Source organism: Panthera leo, chromosome A3, assembly GCF_018350215.1.
Source record: "Panthera leo isolate Ple1 chromosome A3, P.leo_Ple1_pat1.1, whole genome shotgun sequence".
Lineage (NCBI taxonomy): Eukaryota > Metazoa > Chordata > Mammalia > Carnivora > Felidae > Panthera > Panthera leo.
This window is the reverse complement of record NC_056681.1, coordinates 16,031,915-16,050,212: the sequence shown is the minus strand read 5'-3', so window position 1 is coordinate 16,050,212 and position 18,298 is coordinate 16,031,915. Positions and strand designations below refer to the sequence as shown.

At 44.7% G+C, this 18,298-nt stretch overlaps 1 protein-coding gene across 5 annotated transcripts in view; it reads left to right on the top strand.

Moving 5' to 3' along the window:
- PKIG (cAMP-dependent protein kinase inhibitor gamma) overlaps positions 1-18,298 on the top strand; it is a 99,044-nt gene that overhangs the window by 63,370 nt on the left and 17,376 nt on the right. For 3 of the 5 annotated variants that reach the window (XM_042930887.1, XM_042930886.1, XM_042930884.1), the window contains one exon: positions 13,563-13,632. Coding sequence is in view for 1 of the 5 variants with exons in the window: in XM_042930884.1 (XP_042786818.1) it covers positions 13,563-13,632 (70 nt within the window). In the remaining 4 variants the exon portion in view is untranslated. Of the gene's footprint in view, positions 1-2,505; positions 2,687-6,192; positions 6,222-13,562; positions 13,633-18,298 lie in introns of those variants that run through there. The other 2 variants (XM_042930885.1, XM_042930888.1) reach the window with 2 other exon arrangements.

Here is an 18,298-nt window from a genome sequence, read left to right as displayed (position 1 = left end):
CTGGCCAGACAATAGCCCCAGTCTCCACCTCCAGTCCCTCTGAGTGTTCCTGCTGAGAACACAGCTCTAGGTGGGCTTTTGTTCCTTATTCATCCTGAGAATGAATTCTAGAGAATTCTAGAGAAATAATGGGTCCTCTGGCTTCCCAACATCCTTGACTTTATTCATTCACTGTTACATCATCTTCAGAATAGAGGATGGTGACACTGAATCAGAATTAGAAAATAATGCCTTTACTTTAGGATGTCGCAGCTTATTTTTGCAAGTTTTTTTTCCAAGTATTTTTGAACATGTGGTATGTGCCAGGCACTTAATCCACACAATAACCTTGTAGGGTAAGTGTTATTATTCACACTTTACACAGAAGTTGAGTTTCCCAAGGTTATACATTGCTGGACCATCCAAGGACAGGAAGGAAAAACCCAGATCTCTCTGAGATGGTAACTACTGTTCTCCATGAGTTAAGAGGCTGGAGTGCTTTTCCTTCTACTGTAGCCCCACACCAGCTTTGGGAAGGCCTTAGATTGGCACACTCCCTCCTGACATATAGTCTGTTTGCTTAGTCCTTCCTGATTACAGCATCAAAGATTTCTGAAAACTAATTAAAATTTTTGTTAAGTCACAAACTCCCACAGCCTTACCCCCACCTATAAATAGCTTCTTTCCTAAAAGAGCTCCAATCCCATCTTCCCATCCAAGTAAATTTAAGACCGATCAGATCTGCCTTTTGTGGGGAAGGGTGGCGGAAGCCCAGACTCCTTCAGGTCACGAGGTATTTTGGTAGCAAAGCAAGTAAGTAGTACCGCCTCTTACCTAATGAATGGCCTCTCGTGTTTCCGTTAGGCAGTAGATGGACTACCTCCCCCTCCCCTGGCCTGGCTGAAAATCCTCCCTCCCACCCCTTCCCTATTTGTTTTAATAAGTTAGCTCATTTTTCTAAGTAGAGATGATCCCATTTAGAAATAAGGGCCATGTTCAGAGAAGTTACCATTCTGAGAAGTAGCCTTGGCATGTGTATGGCATGCATGCTGGCCTAAGTAGGAGTTAAAAGACTCAGTTTCCCAATCTCACCCTTTAATCTTGAGCTGTATGACCGTGAGCATGTCACTTCTCTTTGTTTCATTTTTCCTACCCAGGAAAAGCAGACTAAGAATTTAGCCCCCGGGTACTAATTCTCCTAAAATGAGAATCAGGCGAGATTACGTACAACAACAAAGCTGCGGTCTATCAGCTCGTAGTATGTGCAGATGCTTTCATTTCCCTTGCACGTGTTCTTTCTCACTGCCCTAACAGGCAGGCCCTAGTGTCCCATTTTATAGTTAAAAAAAAAAAGTTCAGAGCAGTTAAGTCACACAGGACTCAGATCCACATCTCTGGCTCCCACACTGATGCCCATAAGCAATATACATGTCACGCTGCTTCCCTTTGTACCCGGAAGTACAGGGCTTTCGTGTGTCTTCCCCTTCAAGAGCTCTGCAAATGCAAGTGATTGCTACTCTCTCTCCTAACCCCTCCTGTTCCACGTTAATCCCCAAGGACAGTTCTCATACTTCTTTATCTTATCCAGTAGTTTATGCTGCCTCTTCCCATGTCCCCCAGGCCTTGTTCAGTGAATTCTTTGGTGTTTCCTCCCAGAGAAACAGTTCAGCTGCACCACAAAGGAGGCTAAAGGAGCCAGGCTGAGCCTGGCATCTCGGGCATCAGCCTCTGACCTGTCAAGGCTTCTCCCCTCCCTTAAGCATGTCGTCAGCCGGCTTGCAGTAAAATTCTTTATGTTGCAATTGTTGATAAGCTCCTCAGTCACTGACCTTCAAAAGTGGGAGGCCCCAAAGCCATCTTCATTGATGGGGAAACTGAGGTGCAGGAAGAGAGGTGACTTGAGGCCATTCAGTTAGGAGTGTGATTGAGACCAGAAGCCAGTTCTCCAGGCAGCAGACCGGTGCGCCTTCTGAACCTCACACTTGGGCACATGTCCTCTCCCCTAAGTGAGGGACAAACATGCACTGTGCCCAGCATGCACCCAGAAAACTTGGGAGGAGAAATTAAACAACTGAGAAAATTGAGCAGGAGGAAATGGGGGTGAGGTCGAGTGGGGATCTCCACCCTAGGAAGCATATTACACACCAAAGTGAATTAAAACACAGCAAAGCAAACCAGATCACCTTCGGTCATCAGTGACTATGAGGCAAAGGGACTTAGGCCAGGAGCCCTGGCCCAGTGACTGGATAGGAAGCCTTTTGTCACTAAGGCTGCACTGTTTAAAATTGAAGGAAGGATGTTAGGCAAGTGTGACGGCCTGGGATGCAGTTACAGCCCCCGCTCCCCACCCCACCCCCCGGCTCATTGTCCAGAGGAAATGGATCTCCCCCGTGGACGGAGAGGTGGAAACCAAGCAAGGCAGCTGAGTGGTTGACATCATCAGGCTGAGCATTGGGTTACAACAAATGGGGACTTACTTGGCCAGAGACGTGGGAAACACCCACTAAAACCCTCGAAGTGCATTTCATTTAGAGACTCTGAAAGAGGGAGGGAGAGAGAGAGCAAGAAAGAATCCAGACTGCTCTGCCGGCCTGGTCTGCTAATCTTGCTAACCCTCAGAAGGGAAGCATTTTGAATCCTGGTTTCTTAAATCCTCCCCTCACTTGTGACTGAAGAGCCCTGGACTTTGGAGAAACTCTTCGCTCTTGTGAGTAGAACTTTATTCTCTGCCGCTCCCACCCCAAGGGAAAGCAGAGCTTGGAGGCAGAGCCCTCTGGAGAGCTCCGCTGGCTTTATAGCCTGTTGGCCACAAAGTGTCTATTTTTATATTATGATATATTATTGTTCTGAAAATTATGACTTTGTCTGAAACTGCCTGAGGCTAGAGTCTGAACTCAAGCTTCACAGATGGGCTCCATTCAAACGCTGTTTGACTTTTTTACCCCAGGAAGGCTGACAGATTGGCTACAGCTTTAAAAGCAGCTTCTTGCCCTAAAGATAGGTAAAGAAATAAGTGTTCCCTTAGGCATCGGTGTTAGTAAAAGCCTTTCGTTTTTTTTCTCTGATTAAGAAGGTGGTACAACCAGTTTTACACATTCCAGAGGGAAATGTCCCTGCAAGTGAAAATTCCCCGTAGTCCTTTCCTCACAAATAGAAGATTGGTATCCTAAATGTAAGCTAGATGATTAGGTTTCATGAAGTTAGTGTATCACATACACCTAATGCCGCAGTAGCTTCATAGACTCCAGGATGGAAAGAAGCGTCGGAAAACTTTAGCTTCGTGGTATTTTTATTGCTTCCTTTTTAAAATTTGATCTAGTTGATGACTAGAAAATAAACAGAACAAGTGTAAGTAAGCACTTGGGCGTTTTATTTGTTGGGGTTTGTTTTTAGGATTTTAAACCGGGCGAGGGGCGCCGAGGTGGCTCAGTCAATTAAGCGTCTGACTTCAGGTCAGGTCATGAGCTCGCAGTTCACAAGTTCGAGCCCCTCATCGGGTTCTATGCTGACAGCTCAGAGCCTGGAGCCTGTTCCTGATTCTGTGTCTCCCTCTCTGCCCCTCCCCCTCTTGCTCTCTCTCTCTCTCTCTCTCTCTCTCTCTCTCAAAAAAATAAACATTAAAAAACAAAAACAAAAAATGGGTGAGCCACTCTGTACAGAGGGGAAGGGAGGAGGCTCAGCAGCGGGCGCCGGAGCTGAGGCTTCTGCGCTAGTTTGAGGTACGTGGCTTGCAGCAGCTGCGAGCAACCCACCTCCCCTGCCAGCAGGTAGAAGCAGTTGGGAAAGTGAAGGGGGAAAGACTTTGGCTTTAAGAAACAAAGGGCCACCCAGTGAAACTTTGTGGCCCTGAGCAAGCGTTCTACACTTTCTGGGCCCCAGTTTCCTCTTTTGTTCCTAAATAAAGGGACAAAACTAGATGGTCGCTATATTTCAGAATTCAGCTTGACGTGAACCATCCATATCTTTCTTGCTTTTGAGGAGAATCCTTAGGGCTTGAGGAGCAAAGTGCCCGTGGTTTTCAGTATCCCAGAGTGGCTAAAAACAGGCACCTGTGAGGACAATTAAAAGAGGACATAACACAGTAAACAGTTACTTCTGAGTTTTTATAGTTTTGTAAGGTGCGATGAAGAAAGTCTCAGTGGCACACACACAATAGGGAGGGAGGAGAAACAAGAATTAACACTCACGAGCGTCTCGTAAGTGCTCAACCCCATGTTATGCCTACCCTTTTGCAAAACCCGAGGTGGTCAGTGTCATTACTCCCCGATCTCCATTGTATGTTCCATATTATCCTGAACTCCTTCCTCGTGTTCACCTGAACTGTGCTCCCAATTACTGGCATAGCTTCCATTCACCGTGTCTCCTCTGGACCATGTGCCCTCTCTCGTGAGTCTGTCTCGGACGTTACCATAACCCCATTACCAGGTAGAAAGCCTGGCACACAGTTCCAGAGGAGACACAGCATACTCGATTTTAATGTAGAGACCACCATCCTAGTCCCTGGCTTGGCACAAGAGAGGGAGAAAAGGAAGGAAAAATCTCTCTGCTGCCCTTCTACCTTCATCTTACCGAGACACGGCCTCTCCTGCTGCGGGAAAGGATGGCCAGAGCCAAAGCGCAAAGAAAAGCAGAAGATGTCAAATCTTGAATTTTGAGTTTCTAGGGTTCCAGGTATTGTCAATTTAAGGGATTTTTATCTTTAAGCCTATTAGAGACTCTAACCCTCAAGAAGATGCAGTATTTAAAAACTGCTTGAGGGGCGCCTGCGTGGCTCAGTCTGTTGGGCATCTGACTCTTGATTTCAGCTCAGATCGTGATTCCAGGGTCTTGTGATCAAGCCCTGCATGGGGGTCGCGCTGAGCGTGGATGGAGCCTGCTTAAGATTCTCTGTCCCTCTGCCTCTCTCCCCTACTCACGTGCTCTCTCTCTCTCAAAAACAAACAAACAGTCGCTTGAATTAAGACCATGGTTACCAGGAGAGTTCTCAAAGCCCCTTGGAGTATCTGAGAGTTTCAGTCTCCTCCAGCAGCTCAACCCTTGGAAGTGCACCGTTGCTGCCATGGAACCACCATGGCAGTGGGCCTCTGCCTCTACCCAGCTCCCCAAGATCTCCAGACTTTGGCTGATTTAAAAACTGGTCCTTCCTCCTAAGATGGTGGTGAGGAGGTGATATTTCTGGAAGGAAAGTACCTGGTTTAGGTTTTTATTTTTGTTTGAATTTTAATGCCTTTAGCAGGTGTGCTCCCCAGTTGCTTACCATCTGTGTTATTTGCTTGCCTGTCACCATCTCTAGTCTCCTGCCTGCCCCTTGTCCCCTGTGGGCATTTGTATTTTCAACCTCTGGGCTGGTTGGTATCTGCAGTCCTTGTCACTTCAGACTATCTAGGGTTCAGTGAGAAGTTGGGGAGGGGAGCAAGTACTCCCCACCTCCTAGTGGAGACATCTTAGATTACCTCATAGAGCCTGCTTCTCTTCTGTGAAGTGGGGGGGGATCACAGTTATACCTACCTCCAGGGGTACCATGGGGATGAAACAGGACAGAGCTCATAGCCTACTTAGTTGGCACAAATATGCGTGGGATTAGCTACTTTATGGTTTCCAGAAACAGAATGTTAGCCAAGGTACACAGGCCCTGGCCCCCTGAGTCATCGGATGGCATTTGTATGAGGGATGTGAGGTCGTCTCTGAACTTATCAGTGTTGAAGCCCATCCTGGCTCTTTCAACAAAGCCTTAGCACTGTTTCCTATCACCCAGTCAGGTGCTGTTCTCCTGGGACCAGAGGATGCTGGCCCAGCCACTTAAGAAAGAAGCTGGTGGCAGGTGTTACTTTCTGAGTGTGACAAGAAGCTGAGTTCACCCAATTAACTCTGCTGAGTGTTTTCACAAGGGGCCAGAAGTGATTCCTAAGTGGAGACAGACGTGGAAAATCTAAAGTTCTTGGAAACAAGTCATTAATCATGACCCAAGGCTGAGCTCACTACCTCCTGGAAATCTTTCAGAAATGCTTTATGAAAACTTTGTGCACTGCTTCTTCAAAGAGTGGTTCCTTTGGAAGCTGCCGTCAGCTCTGATGCTGAGTGATTCTAAATTGCAGATTAAAATGCATCTGTCTTATTAGAGGAAGCCAGCGTTTCCTAACTTTATTTAGAAGACGTCTCTTTAATCTTCCAAGAAATTACTACTCTTCAACTTGGCTTTTCCGAAATGAATAATGGACCTTCAGGTCACTAAAGAAATGAAGGTATTGTTAGCTGATGCGTTCTTATTATGTCCCAGGGACTTAGGTCAGTCATTATGTTTAGTACTTTATAGGTGTGGTCTCTGCCATTCAGTAAATTACACTGAGGGCAGACCTAGGACCAAGCATGAGGGTGGAGGAACAGGGCCCGGAGGAGAGCTAGCCTGTGGCTTGTGAAGTTCTCAGAGCGTCACAGAAGACAGACAGATGAACAGTTGGAGTGGACCAGCATCTGGCAGATAGGGGTCCCGATCTCCAGCTGGTTGATTACCCCCAGAGCTTTGCCAGCTTTAGGGAGAAATGAGAGCTGCGTGCTGCTGAAGCTTTCACTCCTGGAACCTTCCTGTCCAAGGCTTCAGATGAAAGACAGGAACTCTTCCTCACAAACTGCAGGGGCCCCCGCCTTGGAGGATCCTAAATCTGTAATCCCAAGTTTAAGGAGACATAAGGACAGGTGATTTTGCAGTCTAAGATCACCACTGGATCTTGCTGGTTTGTTTTTATAACATTTATTGTAGAGCATTTCCTTTTTCAGACTATGAAATTAGAACATGTTCATGGAAGGAAAGCTAGACAGTACAGAAAAACACTTAAATCCTCACCCAGTGGTTTCACATCTTTGATTTTTTAATAAGGCTTGGCCAGGTCAAAGGGTATGAGCTTTGTTAGGTCTCTTATCCACATTCCAGTTTGGCACCAGAAAGTTTCTGCCAGTGTAAGAAACTCCCCTTTAACAGTACACACTTGTCCTGTCCTCACCCCCCATCCACTCACCCACACACTACCACTGCTTTTCAGGTTTCACTTGTCATTTTCTGGGCAAAGTCTCTGCGTATCTCAAAGGTGTTCATGCCATGTGCTGCGTTCCCCTGGGTAGGAGAAACCATTGTCTGTGGTTGGAGACTGTAGCCTTCCCTTGTACTTGCCCGTGTGTGTGCAAGAATTCGTCCCCTGTTCAGAACCCTCTGTGTGTCAGGCGTTACACAAGGCGCTATGGGGAATGCCAAGGTAAATGAGACCTCTAAGCAGCTTGCAGTCTGATAGGAAAAAAAAGACTCCAATAACTCTAACACGTGTCATTGTGCACCCCCAGAGAGGGACAGTGCCATGGAAAGCCTGAGAAAGAGGAGGTGCAGTGGCATTTGAGTCGAGCCTTCAGTTCACTTCAATACTCTTTTCCTGTGTTCACCTAGTTAGTATTTATTGAGCACCTAATTATTTTCCAGGCACTGGGCAAGGTGATAGGTGGACAGTGTTTCATGGAACAGGTATGGTCCTTCTTCACATGAAACTTACAAGGACGTGTAGTGGTGTTATGAAATGAATAAACAGGGGTGCCGTCAGGGCAGGCTTGCTTGAAGAGCCAGTGCTGAGATGAGGTGTCCGTTAGGCCAAGAGCTAAGGCAGGAGGTGGGGAGGAAGGGTGTTGCGGGAAAGAATCCAGATAGGGAAAGGTACATGTGTGCAAGGGCCCGAGGCAGGAGAGCATGTGGGATGTTGGAGAGACTGAAGGGAAGCCAGTGTGGCTGAAGCATAGAGGGGAAGAGAACTGAGAAGGGGGCAGAGGTTAGGGTTCAGAGAGTTAGGCAGGGGCCTGATGATGTAAGCTTTTGTGGGTGGTGTTTGCTGTGTGGAGAATGGCTTGAGGGGCAGTCGCAGTAGTCGTGGAGAAAGAGGATTGGCGTTGGGTAGGACCAGAAGGTAAGGGTGGGGAGATAGAAGAGGTAGTAGATGGATTTGAAACCACTAGAGGTAGAAACTTAGAGGCTTTTAGTCTGTGCCAGACTCAGGGCTGGGCCCTGAGGGCATAGAGATGAAAGAGATACATCTCCTGTGCCCTGGGCTTTTAGAGGCCTGGCAGCATTGAAGGTTGGGTAGGATGTGGGTAGGCAGACACCGGAGCATGGGATTTCCTTCTCATAGTCAGCAGCTGTATTCCAGTATATGAGAAAGTTTCTCTCTGAGATGGCATAGAATATTACTCCTGAACTATAATTCTTTTCCTAAAAGGCAAGGAGAGCTGTTATTCCCAAGAGCCTTCCTTTATTTATTGGCTTGCCTGCCTTTCTCCCTGTGATTTCATACCTGAGCTCCCTACTGGAGTCCTACTGGACTTGGGGTTTGGAGACCTGAGTTTGTATTGCAGCTTTGTTACCAACCTTCCATGTGACTCACAAAGATTCTTAACTTGGCTTGGGACACCTGGGTGGCTCAGTTGGTTAAGCGTCTGACTCTTGGTTTCAGCTCAGGTCATGGTATCACAGTTTGTGGGATCGAGCCCCACGATGGGCTCTATACTGACAGTGTGGAGCCTGCTTGGGACTCACTCTCTCTCTCTCTCTCTCTCTCTCTCTCTCTCTCTCTTTCTCTCTCTCTCTCTCTCTCTCTCTCTCTGCCCCCTCCCCCTGCTCATGCTTTCTCTTCCTCTCAAAATAAATAAATTAAAAAAAAAAAAAAAAGATTCTTAACCTCTCTGGGTCATTTTCACCTGTAAGTAAGAATGATACTGATCTGATACCTGGGTCATTGTGAAGATGAAATTAAGATAAGGCATCTTAAAGTGCTTTGTAAAATATGAAGTGCTATAGAAATGTGAGGTGTCATTATTATTTCAATGAAATAAAAGAACACAAGTTAAAAGCAAAGCATTTCACTGGGGAAGGCCAGAGTGTACCTTGCACCTAACTCTGAAATAGCAGATCCAGTATAGTAGCTGTCCTTCAGGAGTGTTCCCTTTTATTTCATTCACTGGGATAAACCATTTCCTCTCCTTTCTCCTTCCATCAGAATGGTTTGCAGAACAAGCCATTTTGTTTCTCTGGATTCCAGAACCCATTTGATACAGAAGCCAAAGCATCTGCTTGAAGCCCAGGAGAGCCTGTGAGCAGAGATGCAGCATTTGCAGGGCTTTGGTTCCCAGCAGCCAGTACACTCCCAGGAGTGGATTTAATTGGCTCAGGGGGAGGACAGCAGTCAAGGGCACTGAGCCATGGAATAGTCAGCAGCACAGAACCAGCCCACACACCACCTGACCTGGGCAGTTTCTTTCTTTCTTTCTTTCTTTAAAAAATGTTTATTTTTGAGGGAGAGAGAGAGAGAGAGAGAGTGCAAGCAGGGGAGGGGCAGAGAGGGAGGGAGACAGAGGATCAAAGCAAGCTTCACTTTGTCAGTGCAGAGCCGGATGTGGGGCTTGAACACTTGAACTGTGAGAAGATCATGACCTGAGCTGAAGTTGGACACTCAACCGACTGAGTCACCCAGGTGCTCCCGGGCAGTTTCAAGCCAAAGCTTTAGTCTTTCTTTTGGATTTTAAAAGGGGGAAATTCCTTTTTTTCTAAGTAATATTTTTTCCCCTTCCTATTTTTTTAAAAGTTTATTTATTTATTTTGAGAGAAAGGGAGAGAGAGAAAGAGAGAGAGAGAGAGAGAGAGAGAGAGAGAGAGAGAGAATGCATGGGGGAGGGGCAGAGAGAGAGGGAGACAGAGAATCCCAATCAGGCTCTGCACCATCAGCACAGAGCCTGATGTGGGACTCTAACCCACAAACTGTGAGATCATGACCTGAGCTGACACCAAGAGTCGGATGCTTAACCAACTGAGCCACCCAGGCACCCATATTTTTCCCCTTCTTGAATAAAAAACATAAATGTTTAGGAAATGAAGTACCCTTTTTTACCTCCATGAAGCTTTTTAAAAAAAATTTGTCTTCCAGCCATTAAAATGTTCTGTTTTGACCAAAAAAGAAAGTAAATACAGTTAACTATCCCATGTAAAGATAAACAGGTAATGTGTAACATAGCTTATCGGAGTTTTTCTCTGCTCTCATATGCTTCTTTTTGTTTTTATTTTCATTAATTTTCCCTAAAGTAGTAATGCATATGTTCATTGTAACTAAACAATTTGAAGATGTTATAAAGAAAAAGTTATAATGTCTCCTTTCCCCCTTCTTCCCATTTCCTTCCTTCTGAAATCAGTTTGGTATATATACTTCCATACCTTTCTCCAAGCTCCTATTGAAGTGGATGCAGTGTTTGTGTAGGTGTGTGGTTATTTGTTTTGTCAGAAATGGGATCATATGTTTATTCTGCAGTTTCTTTTTCCCACTAAATAATACATCCTGGGTAGGTATAAATCGAATTCACCCTTTTAAATAGCTTCAGGGTGGGGCGCCTGGGTGGCTCAATCGGTTAAGCATCCAACTCTTGGTTTCAGCATAGGTCATGATCTCCGGTTCATGGAATCAAGTCCCACAATGGGCTCTGCACTGACAGCACGGAACCTGCTTGGGATTCTCTCTTCCTCTCTCTCTGCCCCTCTCCCCACTCGTGCTTTCTTTCTCTCTCTCAAAATAAATAAACATTTTTTAAAAGTTTTAAGGGGCGCCTGGATGGCTCAGTTGGTTGGGCACCTGACTTTGGCTCAGGTCATGATCTCACAGCTTGTGAGTTCAAGCCCCGCATCAGGCCCTTTGCTGACAGCTGAGAGCCTTGGAGCCTGCTTCGGATCCTGTCTCCCTCTCTCTCTGCCCCTCCCCCACTCATACTCTGTGTGTGTGTGTGTGTGTGTGTGTGTGTGTGTGTGTCTCAAAAATAAATAATAAAACACTAAAAAATAATTTTTTTTTAAGTTTTAAATAGCTTTAGGGCTATAGACCTATAGGTACCACAATGTATTCAGCCATTTGTCCTTTGATAGATATTCAAGTTGTTATGTTTTGTTTTCTCTAAAAATATTGTTGCATTAAATATATACATACATCCTTTTTTACTTGTGCTTTTACTTATTGAAGTCGAGTTGACACACAATGTTACATTAGTTTCAGGTGTACAACACAGTGATTTGCCGAGTCTGTAGGCTATGTATGCTGTGCTCACTGCAAGTGTAGCCACCATCTGTCGCCATACAACACTATTATAATACCACTGACCATACTGGTGCTTTCATTTCTATAGGTTGCATTTTCAAAAATAATATTGCTGGGTCAAGGGGTCTGTGTATTTGACATCTTAATAGAGAATACCATCCTACTTTATAAAGAATTCTAGTAACTTGCATTCTTCCCATAAATGTGCGAGTACTTTCATTTCCCTAAATCTTTAATATTAGGTATTCTTTCCCTTTCTCCCTCCTATCCTCTGTCTCTTCCTCCCACTCTCCATCCTCCTCCTCCCTCTATCCCTTCCTCTCTCTATGGTTTCATTCTTTGACCAAGCTGATGGCAGAAAATGGTGTCTTTATAGGTGCTTGCTTTGTATTTTCTTTACTACTTGTGAGATTGAACATTGTTTCATGTTAATTGGCCATTTTATTTTCCTCTGTGAATTTCCTTCACCCTTTTTCCTTATGAATTAGTTGCTTTTTTCTCAACAAGTTACAGGAGCTCTTTATGTGTTAAGTATTCTTGCAAATGAATTTTTGCAATGTATTACAAATATTTTTCCTAATCTATTATTTGTTTATTAAATTTTTCTATTTGTTGCTTCATTGTGTCTAGATTTCTTGCCTTGGTTAAGAGTAATATCCCCACCGGGGCGCCTGGGTGGCTCAGTCGGTTAAGCGTCCAACTTCGGCTCAGGTCACGATCTCGCGGTCTGTGAGTTCAAGCCCCGCGTCGGCTCTGTGCTGACTGCTCAGAGCCTGGAGCCTGTTTCAGATTCTGTGTCTCCCTCTCTTTCTGACCCTCCCCCATTCATGCTCTGTCTCTCTCTGTCTCAAAAATAAATAAACGTTAAAAAAAAATTTTTTTTTTAAAAAGAATAATATCCCCACCTCAGAGTTATATAAATATTTTCCTAAATGTTCTTCCAATACTTTTAGGGTTTTAATTATTTAATCCTGAACCTTTAATCCCTTTGGAATTATGTTTATACATAGCAAAGAGGTAGGGATCAGGCTTTATTCTAGGTCTGCCAGCACCATTTATTAAATAAACCATCTTTTCTGTTTTGCACTGAAATTCCATCTTTGTGATAAATAAGTTCCTTTCTTGTATCCTTTTCTGAACTTGCTCTGTTAGTTCACAGACCTATTTGTTCTTCTAACCATGTCTTTTTATTATGTCTTTATAAAGTAAATTTTTATTATCTCCTAAGATAAATCCCCTATTTATATATTTTTAAAAATAATTTTCTTTTCTGTTTCTTGGCTAAATTTTGGGGTGTTTAGTATTCCATATGAACTTTAATTTTACCCATTTCACTTTCAAAGAAAAACTATTTGTATTCTTATTGAAACTTAATTAAGACCATGTAGTAATTTGGGAAGGATTAACGTTTTTGGATAATTAGACTTAAACTTAAGTGTGAAACTTAAGTGTTCTATTTCAATATTTTGTCATTTTACCTTAGAATTTTTCAATATGCAACATAGATATATTGGGTCAATTCCAGTATTTGTCCTGAATAAGGACCATGCGAAGTTTTAGTTGTGATCTCTTCCATCCTTGACACTCTTACTGTCAAATGTGTGATATTGTCAGATTTGTGTTTATCTTCCTACTTAGTTTTCACTTAATCAGTGTTTTCAATTTACCAATATACTGTACTTACTAGTTTTGCTCACTGTTGACTCTAAAACCCCACTTACTTTCTGTGCTTGGTTTCCTTTCTGTTGGAGAATGTTCTTGGAGTCTGAATGGCAAACTTGCTCAGTCTTTGTCTGGAAACATCTTTTGTCCTCACTCTTGATATTTTAGAATTCTAGATAGACCGCATGTATAACGATTATGAAAGTTGTGTGCGTCCCTTTAAAAGTTTTCAACCAAAATAGGAGTCATTCATGTAAAATGTAGAAGTCTTTCACTTCCTTTCTCCTAGTCTCTGAGTCCCAGAGAGAGAACCACTGTTCAGTTTGCTGATGGCCTTTTTCTATGTAGATACAAAACAAAACAAAACAAAACAAAACTGTGTATGTGTACAAATGCTGTACTTTTTCCTAGACATAAACAATCATGTTCATACTTTATATTAAAAATTATGACCTGTACAGTGTCACACTCCTTTTTAACAACAGAGCGTGCCCTTTTTTCCATGTCGGTACAGTGAAATCTTTCTCATTCTTTGTAGCAGCCATCTAGTATGGTATTAGTACATCATAATTTAACTTTTTCCTATTAGCAAATATTTAACTTGTTTCTTCTTTCCTTTGCTATTGCACAATATGTTTTACTGATCATCCTTTTACTTATGGGAACATACCTTTGCTGTAAATTCCTATATATTTGACCCAAAGGGTGTGCACATTGAATATGTTACTAGATATGCTTAACTAGTCTTCCCAAAAGATTGTTTTCGTTTACAGCCCTAGAGTATGTCTGGCTCTAATTCTTGTTTTTCTTGTCCCTTAGAATTTCCACACTGATTAGTCAACAGTGGAAAATCCGAAGAGATGCAAGTAGGAAAAAGAAACTAAAACAGGTGGGTAGTCACATTGCTCATACCACTACTACAGCATCCCAAGTGTTTATCTAAATACCTTTACTTCTGTTCAAACAAATAAAAGAAATAGGTTCCAAGTGAAATTAGAAAGGAATTTTGGTCCCATGAAGAAAGGTATGGCCAAAGGTTGGCCCTTTGCAGAAGTTATACGATATCACACTGCAATTTTACAGATCATTTCTTTATAGCATCAGAAAGACAATTTACTTCTAGTGGCTTCAAAGAGAATGGGTTTCTTCAGCCATCTATTTAAGCTGATGGAATTATACACAGGGGCTATCAGCAAATTTGGGCATGATGCCAACTTTCTTGTTTGTTGTGCAAAGCTATTTTCATCAGGACCAAAGCACATTATGGGGATTTTAATACTGTGATAGAGGAGCAAAAGCAAGCAAAGCCCAGCCTGGAGAAACCAGCACAGCCCAGTGGTCTGATGAGGAGAGATGGTGCAGGTCCCTTCCAGTCGGAAGAAAATTGCAGTTCATGAAACATGAATGGCCTACTTGGAAGTGTGGCCACTTTGGGTCGGTGTTCATACTTTAACAGTTCTGGCATCGGTTAGTCATTTTTAACAGCCTTTCATCCGTGGCTCAGCTCCCTCCCCTCCCTACAACATGTCTACCCCTCTCTCGGCTCCGCCTCCCTACAGTTAGAACAGAATCTCCCACCTTCATTTCTCTGTCCAAGGCCTAGTAGTCCCAGGAGCTTGGGGGAGTTCCACCTCCTTTAAATTCTGTCTCATGGCCTACCCTGCCTCCAGCACCTACGAGTCCTCTTCTCTGTTGGCAGAGTGAGAGTCTAGTCTGTCTGGAAGCTGCCCTGGGGCTGGAAGTCCCCAATTGCTTATCAGCAAGGCTTCGGGGCCTTGCCCTGCAGTAGCTTCCCAAGCTACTGGGCTTGTGTCCTGTTCTGACTCAGTGCCCCTGGGAACCCCCTGGATGCAGCTGTTTGCAGTGACTAAGATGCGGCAGCCGGTCAGCCCCCAGGACTGTTTATCTGGCCGAGGCCCATTTAGGAGGGCAAGCCTGCAAAAGACCTCTCTGTTCCAGAGCCACTAAACCTTGAGGACGCTGGGGTTATAGGAAGTCTAGAGCTGGGGTTTTTAACCAGGGGTTTATGGTTAGCTTCTGGGATTCAGAATTCCCCTGTATTCATAGGTACAGTGTGTGTGTGTGTGTGTGTGTGTGTGTGTGTGTGTACACACACACACACACACTTTTCTGGGCCAAGTGTCCATAGCTTTCCTCAGGTTCTCAAATGTGATCTGAGACCTCTGAATTTTAAGAACCATTTGTCTAGAGAAAGCCTAACGTGTTGTAGGCCACTGTGTCCCCCTGAGCACCAGCCTCACAGATGCCAGGATCTTGAGTGACCTTACCAGGCTTCTAGGTTTTTCTGTTTGAGGGTGAACTGGGACAAATTACTTAGTGTCACTGAAGCTGAGAGCCTTCCCATGGGATGTCCCACAGTCCAGTAATGAAATTGCACCCCATCCCTGGTTTCATCTCATTGAACACACCAGGTGTGCTGAACACTCGTAGGGGGTGGGGTTTCTGGCTTCTGAGTCCATAACTCAGAAAGGGTTCTGTAGGCAACTCTACTGACAGTGGTGAGAATAGTGCTGAGGGCTGGAATTCAGTTTGGCTCCTGATTGCCGGGAAGAGCACTAAATGCTTTATCTACATCATTTTCTTTAACGCACACACTCCTTCAGTGAGGCTGGTACTGCTGTTTTACAAATGGAGAAATGGAGGCGCAGAGAGATCTAGTAACTCACCAGAGATCACAGAGCCAATAAGCCAGTAAGTGATACATGACCCATGCACATGAGCTTAACCACCAAGCTTCATGGTAAAAGTAAAGGGCATTGATAGAAAAGCTAAAGTAAACGGGGGTGTTTAGTGTAGGGCAAGCTGCCCTGTATATTGTGATACTGATAGCATTGCTATGTTATACCAGATACACAGCTGTGGTCTTAAATCATTAAGAAAAGGTTGGTAATAGCGACGCCTGGGTGGCTCAGTCCGTTGAGTGTCTGACTTCGGCTCAGGTCATGATCTCACGGTTCATGAGTTCGAACCCCGCATGGGGCTCTGTGCTGACAGCTCAGAGCCTGGAGCCTGCTTCCGATTCTGTGTCTCCCTCTCTCTCTGCCCCTCCCCTGCTCACGCTCTCTCAAAAAAGAAAAGGCTGGTAATATATTAATGCATTAATGCAATACATGAGAAGAATTTCTATCCATTATAATTCAGATAAAGGGGTTTTTTTACAGCTTTATTGAGATATAATTCACATACCATACAATTCACCCATTTAAAGTATACAATTCATTGGTCTTTAGTGTATTTAGAGTTGTGCATCTGTCCCCATAATCAGTTTTAGAACATTTTCATTACTCATCACCTTCCCAACTCCCCACCCCTCCCCAGTCCTAGGCAACCACTAATCTACTTTCTGTCTCCAGTTGAGGTTTTGATACTTACAAGATTAAGCGTGTGGGAATCTTGGTGATCTGGAGTGAGTTGTTCCCTGAGGGATCACTAGACAAACGAAATTTGACTCTAACATATTTTATAAATGACTTTATTGGCTAAGAAGCTATAAGTGTGTCTTTGATATGCCTGAATTTGGGGTTAACATAGGCAAGAGACAAGTATTTTCTGAATCATTTCCACTTGTCAACATCGCCTGTCAAATAGGCTCCTCTGGGTAAGTGACTGTAAAACTTGGCTTCGTGGGGCCACATCTCTCCACTGGCGTCAGAACCAGCGGCAGTTCAGCACAGGATCTTTCTTCTGTCATCTGAATCCCTGGTGTGGCTTCTCTCTCGGCTTTACTGTGGTTGTCGGTGTGAAGGCTGCTCATGTGGGTGCCTGTCACTGTAAAATTCAGGAGACAGCACGTACAGTATCCTGTCAGGCCCTTTGAGGACATCCAACTGCGTGCTCTCTTGAGCTGTTTCATGGTAGCAGATCCACTGTACCTCTCTCTGGATTCATTCATTCTTTCTCTCTTTTAGAGACCATTTATTAGGCATTATGCAGCAGGTGCGGTGGTAGGTGCTCGGTGAATCTACTCTCCAAAAGCTCCTTGTGCCCATTATTACAGTGTATGGCCTTGTGTCACCAGGTGGAGAGAGCCATTTGTGTTGAGAGAAGCCGGAGGCACATGGGGTTTGATGATAGAACAGTTCTCTGAGGGGGACGACACAGATGCAGTACTGTCCACCTCAAGACAAAGCCGTCCCCAGAGTGCACCAGCCTCAAGAATGTGCACCGGGGCACCTGGGTGGCTCAGTCGGTTTAGTGTCCAACTCCAGCTCAGGTCATGATCTCAAGGTTTGTGAGTTCGAGCCCCACATCAGGCTCTGTGCCAACAGCTCGGAGCCTGGAGCCTGCTTTGGATTCTGTGTCTCCCTTTCTCTCTGCCCCTCTCCCGCCCTCACTCTGTCTCCCTCTCTCTCAATAAATAAATAAACATTTAAAAATTTTAAAAAAAAGAACAGGCACTGAATTGGGAATGAAGAAATACAGATTCAAGTCCTGGTTGGAGGACCTTGGGTGACTTGTGCCACCTCTCTGAGCCATGGTGTCTCCGTTGTGAGGGTTAAACAGTGCAGTGCCTCTCAGATACTTCCGGCTCCATTGCTGGAAGGAGTGTGCGTGTAGTAAGTGTTGAATGAAGAACTAAAGGAATGAAGGAACGTTCTGTGATTGTCAGGGCGAGAGTAGAACTGGAGTAGGTCAGGCGACTGGGTAGAGACGAGTGTAAATGAAGACAAAGGAGAGCCTCCCTTTCCTTTCCCTGGCAGTCCACTCCTGCCGCTTCAGCCCCTTTAACCTCACCTTTTCCTCAGGTTCTCTCTCATCCTCTGCTTCCCTGAGCCAGAGAGGCGCTGCCTTTGAGGCCCCAGAGCCAGCCAGTCCTGGGTGAGAATCCAGGCTCCAGCACGTGCTATTATGTCTAAGAGGGATCTAATTATACTAGGCTACTGTGAAGTAACTAAGACGGTGTATGGAAAGCACCTGTCACCATGCCTGATGCACAGTATATATTCCCCATAAATGGTAGCCATTTTCATTTTATCACTGTCACTGTTATTTATTTGGTCAGGAGCCAGGGCTCAGATTGTTATCTTAATCACTGGCTTGAGAGTATGGAGGTTCTTAAGTTTTTATTTTGTTTGTTTACTAATTCATTCGCACGATGGTATTTATTGAGCCTCTTCCGTATGCCAGGAACCATGCTGTGTGCTGGGGATACATTGGCAAACAAAGTCCGGGTACCTATCCTCGTGGAGCCAATTGGGAAGGCAGATAGTGAACAAATATGTCAACACTCACAGCATGGCAAAACGGGGAGCTCTTATCTTTTCTGCTGGGTCAGGGAAGAGGATGCTCTGGCTGAAGGGTGTCTGTCCTGAGCCACTAGGAATTACACAGGACACTTCAGGGGGCTGGCCGTCCCGTGAAGACTCAGTGTCTGGATGTAGGGAGTGGAGGGCTGCAGTACTGAGCCCAGAGACTGGGAATCTTGGGCAAACTGTTGCCTTGGGCCGAAGGCACAGGTGAATCTATGTGCTCTCCTCAAGAACAGTCCCTGAGTTGTAAGCACGTTGCCTTTCCAGGTTCCAAGGGAGGCTCTT